Consider the following 22,329-nt stretch of genomic DNA (forward strand, 5'->3'; position numbering starts at 1 on the left):
CGCACAGACAATGCAGCAGTGGTCTCCTTCAAGAAGGAGGGGGGACGCATTCCCCATCGTTGTCAGTCCTAGCGGAGCAAAATCCTCCTTTGGTGCCTGGAATACAATGGGGAGCTAACCGCACACCACCTTCCAGGGGTGAGGAACAGTCTGGCGACGCCCTTTCAGGGCGACTCCGTCTCCAGAACACGGAGTGGCTGATACCCCAGTGGGTAGCCTCCAGGCTGTTTTGGCTGTGGACGGTCCAAGGTTAGACCGTTTGCCGCACTTCGGAACACCAAGCTCCCGATGTACGTAACACTCCTGCTGACTCCAGGAGCCTGGGCCAGGGTCGCTTTGCTACCCCGCGGATCCACTTAGTTGTGTACGCTTTTCCTCCCTTCCCGCTAGTCCACTGGGCACCGGAGAAGACTTCGACAGGTGCACACTTGCATATTATCATTGGTCGCACCCAATTGGCCGAACAGGGCCTAGTTTCCACTTCTGTCGGAAACGATAGTCGAAACACCAGCAGTGCTTCCGGACTTACCGGACATGCCGTCCCAACCAGACGGCGCACTACCACGAGCCCAGCTGCGAGCATACACTGGTTAGTGTAGCGGAAGGGAGATTGATCGATACCATCCCTCTATTGGCCAGGTAGCAGGCTCCTTCGTCCACCTGTTTGACGAAGTGGGTTTGTCCTACGCAGCGATCGTTGGCTACAGGTCGGCCTTGTGCCCCACCATTCAAACGTACGGGAACAAGACTAACCGATTGTCCTACTATTAGGAGACTATTTACTGCTTTCCAGACGCTGAGACCCCATGCAAGGGAACTGCCCAACTGGGACTTGTCGGCTGTGTTGTCCGCTCTAAGCAGACCGCCTTTTGAGCCTCTCCAATCAGCACCACTCAATTTTTTGATGTGGAAAATAGTCTTCCTACTGGCCCTCGCCTCAGGTAGGCGCCGGTCAAAGCTAGGCGCGCACTATCCTTTGCGGACGGTTGTGCCGCTTTTATGGGCGATCAAGTTGTACTAAGACACAAATCGGGTTCTCACCAAGAACCAAATCCCAGGACACGATCCTCAACCGATCGTCATCCCCCGGCTGGCAAATATTGTCAGTCCGGAAGATCAGGAGGAGTTGCTTCTCTGCCCGGTCCGAGCGCTGAGTTGCTACGAGAACCGTACCAGGTTTTCTAGACGGGGAACCAAACACATGTTTTTGTGTTATGGCCCTGACAAGCGGGATAAGCTGGTTTCCCCGACTTCCATCCCCAAGTGGATTACTGCGACTGTACTGGAGGTCTATAATACACTATCCTCCTCAACACAACCCTTGCAGAGACACCAAGTACAAGAACATGAGGTCTGTGCGATTGCTAACTCACTAGCGCTAGCGTCAGGTGCCCCCCTCAAACACATTCTGAGGGCAGGCTTCTGGAGAACGCAGAACGTCTTCATCAACTACTACCTAGGAGACACCCAATCTATTGAGCAGGGTCTCTTCAGGTTAGGCCCCGTCGTAGCGGGTCAGGCCTTGTTTGCTGACCCAGCCCGAACGACTGCAGGGGCCTCTGCGCATAGGCGATAAGTCAGTCTCTGCATTTTTGCGGGCAGATTGTCTGTTCCACTAGCACTTCCTGGAAGCTCCCAGGTTTCGCTTCTGTCGACCTACGCCCTCATGCGAACTGTTTCGGTCCTACTTCAAGCTTATCACCCCCGAGTTCGGCTTGGGTCTAGCTTTCTCGGGCACACCGAACCCTGTCACCACAGCAGCATTGGCTTCTTGCTTCTGGGACAGCACAGGCAAGGTAAGACACCACCCTTCTTGGGTCTTAACTTAGGTTTTTGGGTTTGTTTTTCATCCCGGACTGGGGGAAAGTCTTTCATCATTCTCCTTTTTTTTCTGTTTGCTCGGAAAAACCCGCCACCTATCGGTGTCTGACTCTGCCTACAGTTCAAAATAGTCATTTTGACTGACCGGAGTCTATGGTGGGTAATTGAATGTAGTGAATTTAGGCGAGGGTTCTTCAAACCCGCCTATTCACATAGTTCATACCCACCATAGACTCCGGGTCCCCCCCAACCTCCCCACTCTTTCCGTCGCGTTGGTCTAAGTCCTCGAGGCGGAGAGAAAGGAACCAGAGTGATGGACGGCTGCCTATGGCGTTGCCATGTGGCCTCGGTCACGTGGGTTCGTGACATAAGGGGTAAAAGAATCTTGAGGTCATGGGGCTTCCCCTGACCTGGATTCTAGCTCTCCGTCACCTGCAGAATCGCTGATTAATGCCTACAGTTCAAAATAGTCATTTTGACTGACCAGAGTCTATGGTGGGTATGAACTATGTGAATAGGCGGGTTCGAAGAACCCTCGCCTAATTTCGACTTCTTGTTAAAAACCGCAAGTGCAATTGCTTTGATATTACATATATAGGTACTACATGTGGACCTCTCTTAGATTTGTTCATTTTGTAATGATATCTTTAATTCTCTAATTTTGGTGAATATTTTTGTCATTTTTGGTAAAAAGTGATATTTTCGACTTCTTGTTAAAAACCGCAAGTCCAATTGTTTTGATACTACATATATAGGTACTACATGTGGATCTCTCTCAGATTTGTTCATTTTGTAATGATATCTTTAATTCTCTAATTTTGGTGAATATTTTTGTCATTTTTGGTAAAAAGTGATATTTTCGACTTCTTGTTAAAAACCGCAAGTCCAATTGTTTTGATACTACATATATAGGTACTACATGTGGACCTCTCTCAGATTTGTTCATTTCGTGATGATATCTTTAATTCTCTAATTTTGGTGAATATTTTTGTCATTTTTGGTAAAAAGTGATATTTTCAACTTCTTGTTAAAAACTGTAAGTCCGATTGCTTTGATATTACATATATAGGTACTACATGTGGACCTTTCTCAGATTTGTTCATTTCGTGATGATATCTTTAATTCTCTAATTTTGGTGAATATTTTGGTCATTTTTGGTAGAAAGTTATATTTTCGACTTCTTGTCCGATTGCTTTGATACTATACATATTGTTCATTTTCTAATGATGTCTTCAGTTCTTTAATTGAAATGTGCATTGCTAACAGCGGAGCTATCTCAGCCGATAGGCTGCTTGTTTATAACAGTTTTTTATACTGGCTATATTGCCCCCCCCCACTATATTTCACTATGGATTTCAAAATGTATGTGTTTGTATAAAAAGTGCATTTTCCATATTTCCATATATCATGTACATTGAATTTCATGTTAAATGTCTTGTGACCAACTTATGAATATTCATGAGCCATCTTTGAGCGAATCATCTACATTGAATTCCATGTACCGGTACAGTGTGTCATGATCAACCTGTGGATATTCATGATCCATCTTTGAGCCGATCATCTACATTGAATGCCATGTACAATGTGTCATGATCAATTTATGAATATTCATGAGCCATGATCTTTTAGCCAATCATGTACATTGAATAACATGTACAATGTGTCATGATAAATTTATGAATATTCATGATCCATCTTTTAGCCAATCATCTACATTGAATGCCATGTACAATGTGTCATGATCAATTTATGAATATTCATGATCCATCTTTGAGCCAATCATCTACATTGAATGCCATGTACAATGTGTCATGATCAATTTATGAATATTCATGATCCATCTTTTAGCCAATCATCTACATTGAATGCCATGTACAATGTGTCATGATCAATTTATGAATGTTCATGATCCTTCTTTGAGCCAATCATCTACAATGAATTGTGTGTTCAATGTGTTATAAAGTTTTGAGCTAATCCAATAGGCCATTGTCAGTAAAACATCATAAAACTTTTGATAATATTAATGATAATATTAATCTTTTGATAATATTAATGTTCAGTTTCTTTTCTTGTCTTGTGATAGATCGCTCCAAAGTAATCCCCGGGATGCCAACAGAAAAGGAATATATTGCATGGTACTGTCACGCAATGAACATAACACCACCAATATCACATTATAACTTCTACTTAGCATTGAGTTTATTTAAGATGGCTAGTATCTTACAGGTGGGAATCACTTTTAACAACTTTGCACATATATTTCTATTCACCATGAACAGTAGAATGTTTCCTCATTCATTATATTTGAAGATCAAATAGTAATTTCATTCATTTTATTTTTTTGACACCCCCCCACTCGTCCGAATTGAATGAAAATAAAAAAGACCCAGAACAAAAGTTTCTTAGCCTCAAGATATTTTTTTCTTCACCAACAATTCAAATTCAGTGTACATTTTTACACATTTTAAAAATTTTATTTTAAATTTCAACTTAATTTTGACTCAGACAGTATCTGACTTTTGCTTTTAGATTATGATAACAAATATTGTAAATTTTTATCAAGCTTTGGTGTCAAGAGGAGGCATAAAATATTTTGTGGCTTGTGCAAAATGCAATCTTATATATAGTGGCAATTTAATTGAGTCAGTAGATATAAATAATATTTTCATCATTGCCAAAACAGGAATACATGTTAATTACGAATCTATGTTGACAGGGAGTGTATGCACGCTTTATTCAAGGCATTGCCAGTGCTATAGCTGATAAAGCTGAGAGTGTTGGTAGTATTGTTGAACCAATTGCTGATAAAGCACTTCTAGTACTAACAAGGTAAGAACTAGAACCATTCTAATTTATATTTACCGTATGCATTCCTATTTGCTTAGATTTCTGAAAATTTGCATTGTAATATATGTAAGAGCTGGTGACAAAATTATTGTTTGAATACTGTGTGTAATAATAATAATAATAATAATAATAATAATAATAATAATAATAATAATAATATCCACTAAGGAATTTTTATTAAAATACAGTAAAGACATAAGTACAATATAAAATAAATAAATAAATAAAGAAAAATAAAATAAAATAAAATAAAATAAAAAATATTGTAATAGTGTGAAAATACTTGAAACAGGAAAAACGACCATATATATAATGTATGTTTAGCATTTCCAACTGTTCATTACCATGTAAATCACTTTAATTAAACATCTGGAATGAAAACAACATTGATTTTGAAGTTAAAATGAATAATTTAGAAAAGTTTTTAAATATTTGGCATACATCATGGTATGTAATATTGAGTAATTAGATATTAACATGGGCTTAGGCTTTTCCACGAAACAAAATGAAACAAAATAAAACGAAACGAAACGAAACCCTAACCCTAACCCTAACCTTAGATTTTGAACGACCTCAAACATCGTCACGTCCGTATTTCACAGTGTGAAATTTTCTCAGATATTATTGGGCCAATGAAAACAAAAATGCGAGTTAGGGTTAGGGTTAGGGTTAGGGTTTGGGTTTGGGTTTGGGTTTCGTTTCGTTTCGTTTCGTTTCGTTTCGTGGAAAAGACTAAGCCATTAACATGTGCCTGTGGTCTTTGCAATGTGCACTTCACAATTTTATGGACAACTATTAAAAAGTATTTTTACACTTGTTTAATACATTACTTGGGAGTTGTATTGAGCCTGTATCAAGTCCTCTTTGCTTCACAGGTTGGACTCTGAAATTAAATGGAATACGATTTCATCAGTGGACGATATCTTACCTGTTCTGGACTCCTGTGCTAAATCACCAAAAGGTCAAGAAATATACAATAGGGTCAAAAGGTTTATGAAGGAACATGTCTATCCTGCTGAAGTGGTAAGCCTTTATGTTGCTTTTAGAATGCACCCTCCTTTGTTCATAGAAATTTTTATCCCATTACCAACTTTCTTTCTTTTTATAGTACCAGTAGTAGTTGTCACAACTAATCTTTATTGCTATTAAGGGATACAAACTTTATATTTCTGAAGATGCAATAAAGTTATTATTATTATTATTATTCGGAATCTCTTCTTTGGTTGATTTGTGTTTAGTTTTTATGTTCATAGAAATTTAATCTGTAACACAAAATCCTCATGGCAAACTCAATGGGAGCATGCTCATTAGCATATAATTTTCATCTCATCAACATTTTACCATCAACCATAATTGCTAGTTGTGAGTCTTTCCTGAATAATCCAGGCATGATAATTATACAAAAAAAATGCAATTCAGGAAGGGAATATCTGACTGATCCAGTCATGTTGCAGAATTGTGTTGCCCTTTAAGACTTCCTGACCACAATTTTCCCCACAAAAATCAACATGACAAAAAAACTATATAGTCACAAATTTGAAGATGTCAGTATCCATTTCTTAGGCACGCCTTATTCAAACTTTGAATAGACAACAGGCTTGTTTTGTTTTGTAATTTGATTCAATATGGCCAACTGGCAGCCATGTTGGATTCTGCATCCTTAACCAATTCTCTGAAATGCCTTGATAATTACAAGATACTATTTTTTGTCTTCAAATGTTATTTTAGCCAGATGTCATTGACAATAACTTGTTACTTAATTATTCATTAGGTGTTTGAAGAGCAGTTAAAGAATTCAACAACAAAATGGTTTCTACCGCAAGTACTAAAGAATCTATGGGTGTGTATAATCACTATAGTCATAAACCATAGATGATGTGTCTTTTATGTCAATATCTCAAAATATTAATATTTTCTGTCAAACAAAGTAAACTAAGTTTTATTAGTGACTCTTGGTCAAATTAGTAATGTTAGTAAATGAACCAAATTTCTATGTTCTTCTAGGCTAAGGCCAAGGAAGAAGGATTATGGAATTTATTTATACAGTCAGTCAGTGGATTGACTCATCTTGACTCCGCTCTGATTGCTGAAGAAGTCGGTACAAGTCCTATTGGTCCATTAATCTTTAACAAGAATTCATTGTGTAAGTAATTATCCCAAGTGTATATCCCAGGTGTACAATTTGAATATTAACTTTGTAGAAGTCTTTTATTGGTCCATTAATTTTTAACAAGAATTCATTGTGTAAGTAGTTATCCCAGGTATACAATTTGAATATTAACTTTGTAGAAGTCTTATTGGCCCATTAATTTTTAACAAGAATTCATTGTGTAAGTAGTTATCCCAGGTGTACAATTTGAATATTAACTTTGTAGAAGTCTTATTGGTCTTTCAATCTCTAACAAGAATTCATTGTGTAAGTAGTTATCCCAGGTGTACAATTTGAATATTAACTTTGTAGAAGTCTTATTGGTTCATTAATCTTTAACAAGAATTCATTGTGTAAGTAGTTATCCCAGGTGTACAATTTGAATATTAACTTTGTAGAAGTCTTATTGGCCCATTAATTTTTAACAAGAATTCATTGTGTAAGTAGTTATCCCAGGTGTACAATTTGAATATTAACTTTGTAGAAGTCTTATTGGTCTTTCAATCTCTAACAAGAATTCATTGTGTAAGTAGTTATCCCAGGTGTACAATTTGAATATTAACTTTGTAGAAGTCTTATTGGTTCATTAATCTTTAACAAGAATTTATTGTGTAAGTAGTTATCTCAGGTGTACAATTTGAATATTAACTTTGTAGAAGTCTTATTGGTTCATTAATCTTTAACAAGAATTCATTATGTGAGTAGTTATCCCAGGTGTACAATTTGAATATTAACTTTGTAGAAGTCTTATTGGCCCATTAATTTTTAACAAGAATTCATTGTGTGAGTAGTTATCCCAGGTGTACAATTTGAATATTAACTTTGTAGAAGTCTTATTGGTCCATTAATTTTTAACAAGAATTCATTGTGTGAGTAGTTATCCCAGGTGTACAATTTGAATATTAACTTTGTAGAAGTCTTATTGGTCCATTAACTTTTAACAAGAATTCATTGTGTGAGTAGTTATCCCAGGTGTACAATTTGAATATTAACTTTGTAGAAGTCATATTGGCCTTTCAATCTCTAACAAGAATTCATTGTGTGAGTAGTTATCCCAGGTATACAATTTGAATATTAACTTAGTAGAAATCCTATTGGTCTGTTAATTTTTAACAAGAATTCATTGTGTGAGTAGTTGTCCCAGGTGTACAATTTGAATATTAACTTCGTAGAAGTCCTCCCATTGGACTGAGCTAAAAACTAGATCTATACCAACATTTTTATAGTGATCATATACTGATAAGACAATTATTTTAAAGGGTAGTGATCATGTTGCGTTCGATATGGGAGTGATGTTTACACTGAGTGTAAAATAAAATGTATAATACATTGTATGTTCACATGAAATTCAAACATGTGCTACGCAATGACCAATGCCCTTCAAGACACTTTGAGCCATGTTGTTGCATAGATATGCAGTGCATTATGGAATAGAATCTTCCATTGTATATGATTGTAAAATGTAAACTTTAAATTATTGTCAATTTTCTGAAATCTTAGTATTTTTATCATCAATTATATATAACTTTTTCCTCCCATGTCATATTGCCAACTTTGAATAAATAAAAATAGAAACCTGTGTAAAAATGATAATTTTCCCCATTTTTATGACATTTTGGACAATTTATTGTATCATGACCATATGAAGTGAAATTATAGAAGTATGACGATGACACATGTTCTTCAATGGTTACACTTCTGAAGATACTTCAAATTGAGTGATAATGTAGGTAGCATAGTGTAATTTTTTCCATTTCTATACTCCAAAATATTAACTGCTTTATTGTATTTTTCAGATATTGATTTGTTAGATCAGTTTGGTACTAATGAACAAAAGATGAAGTGGGTGAAACCATTACTGGATGGGGAAGTAACTTCAGCAATAGCTATGACGGGTATTTATTGATAATATTACTCGCTATTATTATTATTATTATTATTAGGTCATTCACTTCCAAGAACAAACAACACTTAGGAATTCCCATAAACCAAACACAAAATAGCTATGATGCAAAGCAGACAACCACAAAACAGCTCGGCCGCAGAATTGTCAAATAGCAATGGATTGAAGGGATTTGGGTATTGATGGAATTCCTCATTCCAGCTCACATACCGGTACTCTTGATTAATATGCCTTAACAATGCAAGGGTGAATTGTTTTCAAACATTGATAACCCAAAAAATGAGTGTTGAGTTTGGTGTTCGGCTGTTTTAAATGTGCAAAGACCTCTCAAATTGCACATTCTTGGGTTGTCGAAAAAAGTTTGGGTGATTGTCTCTTGATCATTACCTCCATTAATGTCTTCTGATCTGGTAAATTCTGTTAATTTGAAGGTAATCTTCATTTCAGAGAAAAGCGCTTGTTGATTGAGCCAAAACATATGACTCCCTAGGTGGGTTAAAATGTGATATGTCATCTGAAAAACCCATTGGTACTGATATAATATTTATTTTTGGACTCAATAGACATAATTTCCTATTGGCAATGCATCTTAATCATCTTCTGAAAAAATATAGACAGAATCAGCTGTGTTGGGGGCTTGTACTGCAGCAGCAATTATTATGTTTCGGAATATTATTAGTCCCCGTTTGGACAAAGTCCGAAAACGGGGACTTTTAATTCGGTCTCCGTCCGTCCGTGCGTCTGTGCGTCCGTCCGGAGTCAAATCTCAGAATCCCTTGGACCGATTCCGTTCATTCTTTGCATATGCCTAGTACTTTATGTGGGACCTATGCACATGCAGTGGTTTTAGTGATTCGCTTCAAAATGGCCGACTGGCAGCCATCTTGTTTTTTGAAAATGTTGTATTTTGAACATGCTTTGTCAGTTTTCATTCAAATTTAGTACATAGATCATACATGTTAGGATACATGTCCTGACCATCCGTGAGTTCTTGAGTCTGTCCATCCATCCGTCCGTGTGTCCGTGCGCCAGTCTGTCCAGAGTCATATTTCAGAATCCTGTGGACCGATTCCGTTCATTCTTTGCATGTGCCTAGTACCTTATGTGGGACATATGCACATGCAGTGGTTTAGTGATTCGATTCAAAATGGCCGACTGGCAGCCATCTTGTTTTTTGAAAATGTTGTATTTTGAACATGCTTTGTCAGTTGTCATTCAAACTTGGTACATAGATTATACATGTTAGGATACATGTCCATGATTGGATCAAAGATGGTCGACTGACAGGCATCTTGTTTTTTTTTTTTTTATGCAGTATCTTGGACATGAACTGTCAGTTTTCATTCAAATTTGACACATACATGTACTATGCATGCCATCTGACTTTTTGGCCTTACTACTATATTTCCACAATTTATGTACCATTTTCATTTGTATTTGGCACATACATCATACATATCAGTGTGTTTCATAATCAGATCAAGGATGGCCGAATAACTGCTGTTTTTATTTTTGGCCATATTACTACTACACGGAACACATGTTTTGATGTAAATAAACAATCTGTTATATATACGCCACTTGGAACTCAAGTTTCAAGGATACGCTCGCGACAACCCCTCTGCTTTAATATAACAAGCACAAAGAGAACTTTCAAAAATTTAATGGGGACTGTGTCATTTTCAATGACTTGTTATTTTCAGAAACAAATGTTGCTTCTAGTGATCCGACCAGTTTAGAATGTTCAATCAAACGGGTTGGTGAAAACTATGTTGTAAATGGAACAAAATGGTGGATTTCAGGTAAATTTAATCATTGACTTGTATAGCTAAGTAAAAGCAGGTATCACTTGATGAAAAAAGTCCACCAATCAGTGGCCTGTGTGGAGAGTAAAACTGTTTGTGATTGGTTGTCAGTTAAATTGTATTCTTGTGCCTGTATTCTTGTGTTCTGTTTCTGATAACAAATATATACAGCTGAACATATGAAAAATTTGAATGATCGCAAATAATTGTTTCTACAAAAAATCATGTATTTTATTATGATAAACAAAAATTGAATGAATCTTTTTGTTGTTGACAGGAGCTGGTGATCCCAGGTTAAAATTAGTGTTTGTGTTGGGAAAGACTGGAGATGACATTATACCAAGGTAACAACAAGATTGTTTGTAGACAGGAAAGTTAAAACTGAAACTGAAACTGCATTTCAATTGTGAAACTTTGTTTTACGTTATTTCACAGACACAAAAGACACAGCATAGTAATTGTACCTGTTGATACGCCTGGTTTTAAGATTGGACGATCTTTACAGGTTTTTGGTTATCAAGGTATTGTAAAATTAATTTTTCATCAACAGACTGAATTCCTGAATTATGTTTCTTGTTTTTAGAGTACAATTTTCCAGATGATGATAAAATGTAAAGATTGTGCAGACTATAAATAATTTGAATTTGTGATGAAAAGAAGAACTGGTGGCGAAAAGGTTAATCCTATGTTCTAGCATTTATGTTGTCTGCCTTGAAAGGATGTAATAGTTTGGATTTACACTTTGATTTCAATAAACATTGCTGTTTAAAACTTGCCTTTTTGTCAACTTTTAGCCAAAAGCTGTGTTTAAATTTTACCCAACTAGTAAACTAACATCAAGATTGTATTCTATACATATTCCTGATTGTATACAACAGAAAAAAAGTACTCTATGCATTCTGATTACCAAAAAGTGTAATTTTGCGGAGCACTCTAACTTATACAGAAATCAAGTCTTTTTATACACTCGTTGCCCTGGTTTATCTTTGAAACACAAAAGTTTCATTTTCGAAATTTGTTTAAATTTCAGATGTTCCATTTGGTCATATGGAATTACATTTTAACAATGTAAGAGTACCAGTATCAAATATATTACTTGGTAAGTATAATATTCTACTGAAACTTTTTCATTGCATGATAAAGTCCTATCCAGATTTTATTGATTCATAGAAATACAAAGTTTCTATCAATTAATAGGAAAAAAGATCAGTTATGATAACTACTGCTATCGAATAAAAAGTAGATAGGATAAAGCAAGTGTTACATATCAGATGGCAATTTAATTTCTTGATTAAAACGAGTCATGTTTTAAAGAAATAAATTTCTGGGGATCATCCTGTGTTTTGCGTGGAAATGTAATGTCTTGTATTACCGGTATACGTTTATATTGAGATTATATCATAACAAAGTGCAGTTCATCAGTTTATTCCTTTCTGTGTACATTATCTGCAGATTCTATTTTCATTTGGTATTTTTGGTTGCATATGTCTTCCTTTTTCTATTGCTAAATTGCGATTACTAGTTCTAAATTTTGTCATTGAAATTCTTTGTTTCAAATTCAACACATCCAAGTGTTTTTCAAAATTATATTTTTCATACGTTCTCATACATTTTATTTTCTCAGTTCTATTTGTCTTTTGAATTGAATTTCATGGCATCAGATTTCAGACCTTTTAAAAATATTAATGAAAGTTCTACAGTTTGTTTTTTCTTTTGGACTGTTGCAATGAATATGTATTTTGCCTTGGCTGCTTTATCTGCTAAATTTTGTTTGGCTTCAGTGTAGCAGTAATTTGACTTTATACCAAGGTAGTTGTACACATCTGCTTATTGTATTTGTTCATTATAATATTTTTTGTTCAGTGTTTTACGTCACTTTAAATGCTGTCAATAATCATACTTTTTAGCACATGCTATCTATCTGGACAGTGGCGGATCCAGAGGGGGGGCCAGGGGGGCCATGCCCCCCCCAAATGCATGACGATTCGTATTATCTGGATTACGCATAGCTTCTCTGCGATTTACGCTCCGTATATCTTAAGCGTAGCTTGGACCCCCCCAATACATTTTGCTGGATCCGCCACTGTATCTGGACTGGTCTTAGAAATGAATAAGATTTTGCTTATACTAGTACAATGTACTTACCATTTCTTAATAAGGGCCAAGTGTTCATTTTTGATGGCATAGAAAACCACATTGCTTGTCTGTCTAATACTATTTCAAGGTTCAACACTGTTGATAAATTATCATGTATATTTATGTATATTAGGTGAAGGAAGAGGATTTGAAGTAGTCCAGTCTAGACTTGGACCAGCAAGATTACAACATTGTATGCGACAAGTTGGAGTAGCTGAGCGGGTTTTAGAGATGATATGTGACAGAGCTCAATCAAGGTCAACATTTGGCAAGAATCTGGCACAACAGGTATAATAATACTATTAATAATAATGATGTTTTTTAGCATCTTGAGAAAATACAATTCAATCAGTGTACAGCGATAAATTTTTAAGTTATTTCAACATTGAATAAATAAAACATTGAATAAATAAATAATGAGCAAAAGTGTACTCCTTGAATTTAGAAAACTTTCTAAGTTTACTATTTTCATTTTTGATGTTTTACCTCCAGAATTTAATATATGTCATTTTTTATTTGTGAGTGATAAATTTTAAATCTGTATCTAAAAAAATCATTAAAAAATGTGTATCATTTTCTCTTATCATGTTTACAACTGTCTCAACCAATGATGAATTGAAATCATGTGGTGCATATATAATGCCTGTTTTCTGTTTGAAAGTTGTCTGATATATAGTAGAATATCAAATATTATTTGAATTGCACTTTATTTACCTCATGAATATTCATGAGGTAAATAAAATATGAAAAAGAGGTTGATTTGATTATTTGTGGATTGCACATGTGTAACAATATGCTTGGTACATTCGTCAGAGGTCAGAGGTCATCTTGGGTACTAATTATCTTATTGAATTATCATTCAGGGAGTTGTTCGACATCAAATTGCTGAATGTAGACTTGGAATTGAACAAATCCGATTGCTGACATTAAGAGCTGCCCATACTATGGATACATATGGATGTAAAGCAGCTAAGAAACAAGTATGTGTAAACCAAAAAACAATATATTTAAATCATGACACAATTTTTCCCGCTAAGCTTTTCGTGTCAGATTGACACAATATCTCAATACCATATTGATCAAAAAAAGACAGAAAAAATCATTCAGGTTTATTTTGTGAAAGTTTAAATATTTATATATTTAAAATGTATTGCAAATTGTTCATTTATTAATTTTTGGTATATTTAACTTTGTTTAAACTCAACCACCTTGTAAGTAATACGATATGCACCTTTCTAATCTTTTTTTCATTACTCTGATCTTAGATTGCTATGGCTTTTGTTGCAACACCTCGCACAGTGAAAAATATCATAGATACAGCTATTCAGATTCATGGTGGTGCTGGTGTCTGTCAAGACTACCCTTTCTGGAAGATGTTTTCCCAGGCTAGAGCCATGCAGATATCTTATGGTTCTGATGAAGTACACCTCATGGCCATTGCTAAAGATGAATTAAAACAACAACAGTCACGGCTCTAAACGCACTTACCAAAATATAAGGATTCAGAATTAAATATATTTTGCATTAGAAACATGTGCTGCCATTATTAAAATAACTACTGTGATCCAATACTTGTATAAATAGATCAATCAAATAAATAGATCCTTTACAAATAATCCGCCTGTCAAAAGAACACCTCTAAAACAATTCTTCCAAGTACCCTCTATAATATTGTGCCAAAAAGGGTGGGAATGTTTATCAGGACACAATATCATTAAAACGTTTGCTACCCTGTCAAGGGAATTCATTCATGGGAATCAGTAAAACAGGAATACACTGAAGTCAACAAAACCATGTATATTTTAAACTTAAGTAAGAGTTACTCATTTTATGAGCTCATGCAGTTATTTCTGCTGTTCTATATTCAGTCTGATTTTAGGGAGGTACTAGCAGGGTTACCTTATTATTATACTTATTATTATTATTATTATTATTATTATTATTATTATTATTATTATTATTATTATTATTATTATTATACTTATTATTTCCTAGGTCCTTCAGCTTTCTTCATACTAGCCTGGAAATGTTGCCTTGATTTTGCTCATTAACTATGTAATTTTTTCAAACATCACAACGAAAAGGGGCAGTCACAGTTTTGTCTCCATGGCAACTATCTAATGATGCAACATGTGCAAAGTACATATAACTGTTACATTATTAGCATAGCGCATATTCAAATTAGCATTATGCTATATTTATCAGCTAATTTACATTGTGGTCACCAACAAACTGCACAAGCAAGACTGAGACAGAATTTCCAGACTAGTATGGCGAAGGCCGCAAGATCCACAAAATAATAGCAAGGTATTCGAGCTGAGCAGGTGATTTCCTAGCCAATTTAAGCATTTCATTTGGATTGATTTCAAAGAAAAACAAACCAGTTGGGTTTAAAATGTTTAGAAGTATGAACATGGGTTTGTTGTCTTCATCGTATGAGCCAAATATATTAAAAATATTGCAATATGTATATAAATAAAGAATATTATTTGATTATTTTTAAATTGATATTTGTTGTGTTTATTTCAAAGAGGGTTCACCCCCTCCTATTATTGCTGAATGAGTTGCAGAAGGGTTAATTTGTTGTTTGATGAACAGCAGAACAAGTCATAATAATAAGTGCCAAGTTATTCTTAGTCCAGGTGGAACACAGATGTGCTGAAGAGAGAGGGCTATCGATAATAACTTTACTGCTGCGCATTCTTGGCAGCATCACAAACATGCATAAACCAGTTTCCTGCATAACCCATTTTGTTTTGTTGCGGGACGACAATCACAGCCCTTTAAATTATATTCATTTATTTATTGCCAGATGCTTACTTTAGAAAGAACAAAAAAACAATTACACAATTACAATGTTACGTTTACAAATTACAAGATTCACTGCCAATTATTAATCCTACAAAAATACATTTACAATATATAGCTACAATTATACTTCTACTATGGAGTGATGTTGTCTTATTTTAAGCACCATTACTAGTAACAGTGTTTGAGGCAATGTATAAATAATTGTGTCTCATTGATACATGTACTGCGAAGAAACAAATCGAACGAAAAATATCCCCTTGCGCGTCAATACAATGAATAGTCTCAAATTGAAAATAAGATTCAGATTTTCTTTGTTCATTTCAAAAATTCTATTGTTGAAAGGGAGATGTTGCCACCACAGACATAACTTCGAGAATCACAGCTAAAATCTAAATTGTGATTACTTACCAATAATTCGTCAATTAAATAACTGTACAACAGTATGTGATTAGTAGAATGTTTGAGTGAAAGTGGATACATAGTTATAACATTAAGTTTTAAAAGTTTACGCTGTTCATTTCCACAAACTTTCATGATTACTGTCTGATTACACATTTTTGATCGACCGTCGAATGCCAGATAGAACATGGCAAGCACGCAATATATACAGCTGTTGATCAGTTTTCAGAAACTCATAAGAGCAGCATTGAAACACACCGTGGTCAAGTTTTTGATGTAATCACAAATAAATAGTTCAGGTCGCAATATACAAGATCAAATTTAGAATCAATGTCACGGTGCGAGTGAACCAGGTGTATTTACAACAGTTTACAATTGGGGGAAAGAATACCACAGTGAATTTCATAAAGACATGTTTGCTTTTAAATGGAAATGTATAATATATTAATTATAAAACATTTACCTCACACTCCATTCAAATTCAATGAAGACAATTTCATTGGATATAAGTAGCCATTTGCCATGGAGTCTCTGTGCTCCATATTCACGATAAACTCTTTAGGTTCCAGGAAACCACGCGAAAGATATTATATTCTAGCGATATCCATCTGCTAATAATTTTGTCAACTTGTTTTGAAATTTATAAAATAGTTAATATATATATATATATGTATAATTTGTAGTTATGTAAATAGTGGACAAATTTGCATGCATTGTGGTACGAAACAACGGTCTCATTTACTACGAGTAAAATCCCGTCGAGTAAACTTAACTACTAAATTCATAGCAAGTCAAATGATTGGCTCTCAGATTACAGCTGTTCATAAGTATTGTCCTATCACAAAGGGCTTTCTAAATCCGTTCTTACAGAGGTGGTCATTAGATACGGCGTCTTCTATTGGCCGTAATGCTATTGGCAGTCTTTCTACTAATTTTACTCCCTTATAGTGGCGTTCGGTGTACACACAATATTGCCATAATTTTGCTGGGACGTTGACATTTTAAATATTTCGACAATCGTATCTGACGCACGAATTCTCATATTGCCATTTCCTAGTTATACGGCTAAAACGAATGGGAACAGTTTTATAGTAAGCGATTACAGTTCAACGGCACAAAACACACGCAACGACAGTTAACAGAACAGCGGGTTCAACCAATGAAAACAAAGTGGTGGAGCATTTGAAATTGGACCGTGTTAGATTCACGGCAGACCTTATTCACACGTTTTAAACACACGTTGACTGTGATTATATGTATTTTCCGGTGCTTGTCAATTACGGTAAGATCGAAATTCCACATACATTATTTCCACTTTGATGTTTTATACGCTCTTTGTAATCTGTTGGATTTATTTCATATATCATTGACACTGTTGTGATGCGCCGGCTCTTTGTAATTGTTCCCGGGGTTAGTGATGTATTGCCTTGTGTTGTGCGAATTCCCAATGGCGAATGAGATTATTTTAATAAGCGATATAATTTCCCGAACAAATAAAGATATAGTTTGTTGTACCCTCATCTTGCTTTTTGCTTGGTCAATAAGCTGTCAAAATTGTGGTTGTGGCTCGCCACAGTTCGTAGCTTTTTATCTCGTTTTTAGTTCGATTGTTTTACATGTAATAATCGTGATCGGTAATGTTATTTTCTCCTCCGTGTGCTGATTTCGTGCTTACCAATGATCACAAACGAACTACGACGAACCAACAAAACTGAACCCACGTCATTTTAGTGGTCTGTATGACCTTCAACAGTGTGTAATGGCCCTGCATCCCATCGACCAGCAAAGGTCTATTCCCTCTATCTATATACCTTAAATATGATATGATCTAGACTATGCTGTGTGGCGCGTATCGCGTGGACGGGTTTCACGTTCTCTGCACGTAATAAGCTCGGTTATTAAGCATCCTTTTTTGGGGATGCCCGGTGGCCGAGGGGAAGACGTGTAGTGGCGTGAAGCTAGGCGATTAGGTGCCGTACGCGAGCGCCGGTTCGAGTCACGCACGCAGTACGTATTTACTATAATTAGACATAGTCTTTACCTTGCCGTTTATTCGGTGTTATTTGCTTACTGATCTAGACTATGATAGACTTTAGGTCGGAAAACAGATATTTTCATACAGATATATAACAATTCATGGATTCAGAACATACAAATTTGCTTGATTTGTTAAAAAATAAGGCCAGACTTTTATTATTCCTTGTTTCTTGAGTTTTTATAAGGCAATTTTTTTGAGGGTGGAAAAAAAATAAAATTAATTCTTTTTTCCCATTAGATTTGTGTGATTCTCAAAGAATTGTAAGCGAGATCATTGATTGGAGAGAAGAAATGAAATAAAATTTTATTCCATGTATAACCTTGTTTCTCATCTGCGTGAGACTTCTGTATTTTGATCATGATACTCCGATGAAAATACGACTTGGATTTGTTATGCTGCGGACATAAAAAAAATTAAGATAAAAATAAGTTTCTTTTAGCAATTGTTTGCACTTACAAGTCGAAGGGTGCGAGAAATTACGCTGAAATAAAATTTTATTTTTATTTCATTTCCGGCTCCTGTTCATTCGGCGGGTTCGCGAAACAAGTGATAATAAAAGTCTGGCCTCACACAAGACAAATTTTTAACTGATATAGCGCTGCAATAGTTTAGTGGTGATTGACAGTAGAGTAGCTTCCTGCCAAATCAGTGAAAAGTTAAATTGAAGTTAATGCACCCAGTTGTTGTACTTGTTGTTTTCGTCTGTGCACACCGTTTACATATGATTTGTTTCACATGCTGAACTACATTCTGTGGTTATGTCGTTTCCATTTTTAGTAAAGTCTCGTAAATATAACTAACTTTATTGTCTTTTTCTTAGAATGCTGTATCCCTTCATGCAAGATAAACTTCACATTTGAGGGTTCCCTCTCATTACCATCTTATCAAGATGGCAGAAATGAACAACGTGAAAGTTGCTATAAGAGTCCGTCCATTCATATCAAGGTGAGTGTTTCTGTTATCACCGATTTATAGTTGAAGATGTTAGCATACATCTTTTAGCTATATATCACCATTTTGAATTTCGCTGGTTTCCGGCGTCCTTTGTAGAATGGCTAATAGGAAGCAGGTAACTGGTAATCGTCATATTGTTCCATTTGGACCGGTTTTCCGGCCGGAAGGAACACGACTGGGTGACGTAATTTGAAAACATTCTAAGTTTCGTAAACGTGTTTGTAATACTACAATAAAGCCATGCTCATACATACTGCCTGGTTAGATTTACACATTTGAGATGTTTCTGACATTCCTTGCTGTTTCTGTGCAAATTTATAACAAAAGGAACAGTTTTTTATTCGCCCAACTTTCGAAAGTAAAAAGAAACTCCTGAACGGCCACGAGCATAAGCGCTGACATCAGGTAACCAAGGGAAATAAAACAAGCAACGAGAAAGTGATGAACCAATCGGAATGCCGGATTCGTGACTAGTTACCGACCTCTTGTGGCTTGGTACGCCATGACACTTGAGGCGGGAACCAGTCAACATTTTGAATATGATAATGACAACAAATCAGGGATCTTGCAAGCCCAATGTGGGTGCCGGCCGGCCGGTCGGTCATGAATATTAATGAGCTCCGTCACAGTGCAAATATTTTTTTTATTGGCATTAAAACATTATGTTTCACAATTTAGAAGAATTTGAATTTAAAAATGAAATGTATTTGAAATGCAAATGTTACAGACTAAAAACAGAAACAAATAAATTATTGTTACAATATTAATGTCTATTGTAAAAGATTAAATGAAATATATTTGAAACGTTTCAGCCAGGCATTTGTTATTCGACCAGGTAATTATTTGGCGTATTGTTGTAATTTATTATTCGTACCATCAACTTCTAAAACGTTTACATTTACAGTAATGAACAAGCAAATACAACTTCCAAACTATCATAGAAGTTAAAACGTGACATAACATACGCGATGTTGTACGTCGGTTATACCAATAATTCCTCTTACTCAATCATGCCATGCAAAAAATGTTACTTAAGTAAAATTTGACTTTATCAGTAGTGATTATTTGTTATCACTTGATAGCTTGGGTAAAAAAAACACAGACCCGCCATGATGTTTGTGAAGCATTAGTTGACCAGCATGTGTCCTTTGACAAGATGGGTCAACAATACCATTAACCAATCAGAATGTCGCATGGTAATGCCGGTAGAACCCGAATGGTAGTGATCATAAAAATTACAAAGTAGAAATAAAGTGATATCGTAGCACGATGTATTGTCACCGATTTTAGCTGAAAACTGCATGATTGTTTTCGAAAGAGGTGATTATCAATTTTTAAAATAGATCTTGAAAGAAGGGTTTTTACATGATTCGCAATGATAATAGTATAAAATGTATATAGGCTGATAGGTAGGGTTCTCCCTACCAGGGTGTGGAGTTTTTAATAATTCTAAGTTAAAATGGAGAATTCTATGGCTTCCTTGGGGCAAAAATTACTATCAGACAGGTCACAGTTGAAGACAGTGGCCACATGTGATCCCTGGTCGATCAGAATTTTATGGTTGCCAGAGGATCTGCTCCCCATGGTAAAAAAATCCCTGCATTTCTAATGTTCATGTAATCAATTTACAATTCATAATTTTTATATCTAATTAACAGGGAAGAAGGACAGGAACAATTCTGGCAAGTTAAAGAAAAAGTTAAAATTTGTGAAATTGACCCTGTGACACTAAAAAGCGTTTCCAAGTCATACTACTTTGGTAAGTAGAATAACAGGTTCAAGGCAAGCATAGCTGATTTTAACTTGATGGCAATACACGTATCTTTCAGATACTTACAGTAGAGTATGTACAATGTATTATTTTTGTCTTGGTTTTAATTTCGCTAAATGTATGTAAACATGTGAAATTAAAATTGAATTGCAATGTTTGCTGTAGAGTTTGTGACCTAGTAAATATGATCAAAATATCCAAATAGTGAAATTAAATAAAAAACAATACCAGATTGTCTAACGCTGGGTTCAAAATACTTGTCCTCTTATATGCAGTGCCCAGTTTCAGTTCAGGAAAACAAAAGGGGTCACCAGATTTGTTTTCATGTTTACTATAATATAATGTAGCTTATCATCGAAAGAAATTTTGTCAGTACTATCTTAAGCACTGTAGAATACTTTATTTTTGCTGAAGGGATGTTTCCGTGAAAATAAAATCCAGCAAATATACTTTTTTTCTATATTTCACACTGAACTCATCAAAAATCAGTGAAAATAAATTCCAAGCAAAACGCCCAAAAAGCCTTTTCAGCGAAAATTAGTTCCAGCGAAAATAAAGTATTCCACAGTACGGTACTATTTTTTGTGTATGGTTGATTTTCAGATCGTGTGTTTGACTCGCATGAAACTACCAATGATGTGTACAGTGAAATTGGCTTGCCGATTGTACAATCTGCCATGGATGGCTACCACGGTAAGCATAAGTTTAAACAAGTAGAGTTGCTGATCTACCTTAACACATTGCTTGTTGAGATTCTCAACGAATAGTAAAAATGAACGGGGAAAAACAGTGTCAGCAGACAATGTTCTGAGGTAGAATGGTACATATTTATAAACATAGCAGTTGTCTATATTTTGTGTCAAAAATAATTAGCTTAGTGTCAGTTAACATTATGTGAATTTTTAATAATATGAGGTTATTACGAGGATACTGCAAAACATGCACAGTAACAGTACAGTGAGAGTATCAACCGACATGCAGCGGAGGTCAATGCGACCGCGTTCTGTTTTACAGAACGCTGTAATTTATGGCTTTACAGTGACAGATGTATAATAATATACAAATAATATGCATAGACTACAATGTCATTATCATCTACTAAAATTTTCTAGACTTAAGCAAATACTCTATATATCATTTCTCCTGTAGATGTATGTCATTGACCGAAATTTTGATATATTGCGATGTATCTAGAAAACAATGGTAAAATGCCCTAAAACATACAAAATTGTGATATTTCAACTTCATTTTGTACAGCATTTTTCCAGAACTAAATTGGATGACCCCCATATTTTTATTTCATTTTTTTCATCTTTGTAACTTTAAATGTCACATAAATGTGTGAAGAAAGTTACTTTCCTACTTTTGAGTAGCCGGAGGTATGATCTTGTAATTTTGTGTATTGGTCTGCCAATTGTCTTGTAACACCATGTATATGCTGGGTTTGATTTGCAGGAACTATTTTCGCATATGGACAAACTTCTAGCGGTAAAACCTATACAATGCAGGGGACTGAGCGGAATCCTGGGGTTATTCGCAGAGCCATCCGGGATATTTTCGACTCTATTGAGAAGGTACTGTTTTTCTACCACTTTCTGTATTATCAGAATCTTAATGTCATGGTGTGTATGAAGCCAAATAAAACTGTGTGGTCTTGAAAAACAGATCCTGCCTAAAATGTATTGCCTACCCTAA

The 22,329-nt window shown here is 35.3% G+C and overlaps 3 protein-coding genes across 3 annotated transcripts in view; all 3 read left to right on the forward strand.

Annotated features, from left to right (window-relative positions):
* LOC100369838 (acyl-CoA dehydrogenase family member 11-like) overlaps window positions 1-15,169 on the forward strand; it is a 29,856-nt gene extending 14,687 nt beyond the window's left edge. Inside the window, exons 7-19 of the mRNA XM_085496183.1 lie at window positions 3,905-4,047; window positions 4,538-4,650; window positions 5,544-5,691; window positions 6,440-6,508; window positions 6,673-6,811; window positions 8,614-8,712; window positions 10,424-10,522; window positions 10,803-10,869; window positions 10,961-11,046; window positions 11,556-11,624; window positions 12,795-12,949; window positions 13,525-13,641; window positions 13,927-15,169. Coding sequence (XP_085352309.1) covers window positions 3,905-4,047; window positions 4,538-4,650; window positions 5,544-5,691; window positions 6,440-6,508; window positions 6,673-6,811; window positions 8,614-8,712; window positions 10,424-10,522; window positions 10,803-10,869; window positions 10,961-11,046; window positions 11,556-11,624; window positions 12,795-12,949; window positions 13,525-13,641; window positions 13,927-14,139 — 1,517 coding nt within the window. The 3' untranslated portion in view covers window positions 14,140-15,169. The remainder of the gene's footprint in view (window positions 1-3,904; window positions 4,048-4,537; window positions 4,651-5,543; window positions 5,692-6,439; window positions 6,509-6,672; window positions 6,812-8,613; window positions 8,713-10,423; window positions 10,523-10,802; window positions 10,870-10,960; window positions 11,047-11,555; window positions 11,625-12,794; window positions 12,950-13,524; window positions 13,642-13,926) is intronic.
* A 1,622-nt stretch (window positions 15,170-16,791) lies between these two features.
* LOC146729114 (uncharacterized) lies at window positions 16,792-21,401 on the forward strand. The gene is made up of 4 exons (XM_085495818.1): window positions 16,792-17,153; window positions 18,730-18,854; window positions 20,522-20,622; window positions 21,238-21,401. Exons 2-4 carry the CDS (start codon window positions 18,799-18,801, stop codon window positions 21,399-21,401), a joined length of 321 nt encoding a protein of 106 aa, XP_085351944.1. The 5' UTR covers window positions 16,792-17,153; window positions 18,730-18,798.
* Window positions 21,402-22,107: 706 nt separating this feature from the next.
* LOC100369687 (uncharacterized) overlaps window positions 22,108-22,329 on the forward strand; it is a 47,650-nt gene continuing 47,428 nt past the window's right edge. Inside the window, exon 1 of the mRNA XM_085495976.1 lies at window positions 22,108-22,208. Coding sequence (XP_085352102.1) covers window positions 22,137-22,208 — 72 coding nt within the window. The 5' untranslated portion in view covers window positions 22,108-22,136. The remainder of the gene's footprint in view (window positions 22,209-22,329) is intronic.

Source organism: Saccoglossus kowalevskii, chromosome 22 (assembly GCF_978046115.1).
Source record: "Saccoglossus kowalevskii chromosome 22, keSacKowa6.1, whole genome shotgun sequence".
Classification (NCBI taxonomy): Eukaryota; Metazoa; Hemichordata; class Enteropneusta; family Harrimaniidae; genus Saccoglossus; species Saccoglossus kowalevskii.